At 43.3% G+C, this 2,736-nt stretch overlaps 1 protein-coding gene across 1 annotated transcript in view; it reads right to left on the bottom strand.

Annotated features, from left to right (window-relative positions):
* sim1 (single-minded family bHLH transcription factor 1) overlaps positions 1-1,277 on the bottom strand; it is a 24,756-nt gene extending 23,479 nt beyond the window's left edge. Inside the window, exon 1 of the mRNA XM_015391550.1 lies at positions 753-1,277. Coding sequence (XP_015247036.1) covers positions 753-927 — 175 coding nt within the window. The 5' untranslated portion in view covers positions 928-1,277. The remainder of the gene's footprint in view (positions 1-752) is intronic.
* Between the last annotated feature and the right edge of the window lie 1,459 nt (positions 1,278-2,736).

The following is a 2,736-nucleotide window of genomic DNA, read 5'->3' as shown; positions in this document are numbered from 1 at the left end:
GTTATTTTATCTGATCACAGCTTTAATAAATATGACAGCATCTATGTTCTATTTTCTATGCATCCTGCAGACACCGTGGATCAGCGTGGATTTAATCCTCAGCAGGAGTCACGGTGATGTTTCCTCATCCACACTGAATAAAATAAAATAATCTCACCGCATTCAGCATTTCCTTTATTTCCTTCATCATATTTAGCTAATTTAACATCATAGTTTTAATGTTCTGTCCAGCTAAGATGAAACTATGGTGTTAAATTAACTAAATATAAGGAAAGAAATGAAGGAGATGCTGAAGGCGGCGGGATTATTATTTATTCAGTCTTTCTGTCGCTGCTGATCCGTGGATCTGCAGAAGTCACGCAGGAGGATTCTCGCTCTGCCGCCACGCAGATCCCGCATGCGGGGCCCGAGGAGGAGCCGCCTGCGGCCCTGATGCGTGATTTCTGCTGCTGCTCATCCATGCGTGGGTTCAGGAAACGGTTGTTTATTTAAATCCAAAATTAGGAGGTTTAAAAAAGTGAAAAATATTTGATTTGATCCTCAGAATAAAGCAGAATTTCTATAAAAGGAGAAAAAAGAATAAAATTTATCTCTGAGAAAAGGAACTGATTTTATTTTCATTCTAACAATAAAAGCGCCTGGAAATAACTGAATGATGAATAAAATAAATGATTTCAGATGTTTTATCAGCGCCATAATCCAGGCCTTAGAAGAGCAGCTTTCCACGCGTGGCGGTCAGCAGGTGTGTTTACCTGCAGGGAGGACGCTCCTCATCCTCAGGTAGCTGCTGGTCAGGCGGATGATGGAGGCTTTGTCCAGCTGGGAGGTGATGGCGGAGGGCAGCGGCAGCAGCTTGGCCAGCTCATAAAACTCACTGTTCTCCTTCTCCCGGCGCGTGCGCGCCGCGTTCTTTGATTTCTCCTTCATGATGCCGTCCGCTCCGGTCCGGGTCCGGGTCCGCTCCGGTCCGGGTCCGGTTCTGGGTCGGTGTGCGCTCACAGCGCGTGCAGATCTCCCATGTCCTGCTCGGGAAGCGGCGCGCGCGCTCGGCCTAAACTCCGCAGCGGGCGCGCGGACACCTCCTCATGTCCACAGGTGTTGGGCTCCTTCTGGACCCGCTGGGTCCTGGACTTTAATGCGGGCCTGTGAGCCGTTCAGGGATCCATCAGCGGCAGGAAGGCATGAAGGAAGCAGGTCCAGAGCTGCAGGCCGATGGAGGCTCAAACCAAACCTGCTTCTACTGGACCCGCTGGGCTCCGAGCAGAACCTCCAACCGGTACCAGAGTCCCTGAGCGCCCATCCTCTGGGTCCCTGAGACCAGCAGCCGCTTCTTCTGCTGCCCAGCGGGAGACACGCCCACCGAGAACAGCTCTGCTGCTATTGGACGGCCGCTAGCGCGGAGTGGAATCCCATTGGTCGGTGAGAGAAAGGAGCGGAGCGCAACGGAAGCTGATTGGTCAGGAGGAATATTCACCTCCTGCTCCAAAGTGAGGAAGACCTCCCTCCTCTTCTTCCTTTGGAGGAAAACGGTACGTAGAAATCTTTTATTTTTTATTCATTTGATTTTACTTTGTTTTATTTTATTTTTTTATTAATAATCAATAAATTCACTGGAAAAAAATGCAACAATTTTTGGCATTTACTTAATATTTAGTTACTTTAACACCATTGTTTTATATCCTACCCTGCCGACATGAAACAATGGTGTTTAAGTAAATAAATATGATTAAATGCTAAAAATAGTTGCATTATTATTTTTCATTGATGACCTTAATAATCTATCTGATCTTTTTTATAGGAAGCATAAACATAGAGCCCATTATTTGGTTTTAGCTATGAAGTATTTATTGTTAATCTGTGTGATTGAAAAAGCACAAAGAGTCTTTTAATGCATCATTTAATAATAATTTTAGTTTATTCTAATCTAAAGGATTATTATACTTTAGTTTTTTTATTAAACAATTATCGTTCAGATGATCCTGATATTTTCTACACACTGAACTTTAAGGAAAGTGTTTTTGTTTTTTCCAATTACTGACCGCTGATGACGTCACAGTGTCGCACCGTTGCTCTCTTTGATTAATGTGCGCATGCGCATCAGGGCTCTCCATGATTGGATCCAGATGTTCTGTTCAGCTTGACATGAGGAATTCCTCCACAGCTCGGTTCTATTAACGGCATAAATTCATTAAATCCGGAGGATTGTTTTATTTGTTGTCTTCTAATTAATTTAATAGCAGACTGGATCCGGACAGGGCGGTAGGGGCCCAGCCAGGCCCTCAGGGGCCCCAAACTGGGTTTATATCTATGAAAAATCTAATGATGTAGCTGCTAATATTAGACCAACCAGTAGCCTTCCTGTTCATCCTGAGGTTTTATTCTCTCCATCTTCACAGCTGATGTCATTTCATTTGTGTTTTTTATTTTAAATGTTTAAAATCGTTGATAGTTCCTGATGCTGCATCAGATCCTCACAGCCGCCCTGCAGCGTTAATCTGACTGAAGACATTTAGAACCTGGTACTATTGAGTTCAGTGATACCAATGTTTTATTTTTTTATTCGCCATAAATAACAGTTTAAAATGAAAATAAAAAAATAAAACATTGGTATCACTGAACTCAATAGTACCAGGTTCTAAATGTCTTCAGTCAGATTAACGCTGCAGGGCGGCTGTGAGGATCTGATGCAGCATCAGGAACTATCAACGATTTTAAACATTTAAAATAAAAAACACA

The sequence above is a fragment of the Cyprinodon variegatus genome, unplaced genomic scaffold, assembly GCF_000732505.1.
Source record: "Cyprinodon variegatus isolate N-32 unplaced genomic scaffold, C_variegatus-1.0 Scaffold547, whole genome shotgun sequence".
Classification (NCBI taxonomy): domain Eukaryota; kingdom Metazoa; phylum Chordata; class Actinopteri; order Cyprinodontiformes; family Cyprinodontidae; genus Cyprinodon; species Cyprinodon variegatus.
This window is presented reverse-complemented; position numbering and strand designations above follow the sequence as displayed.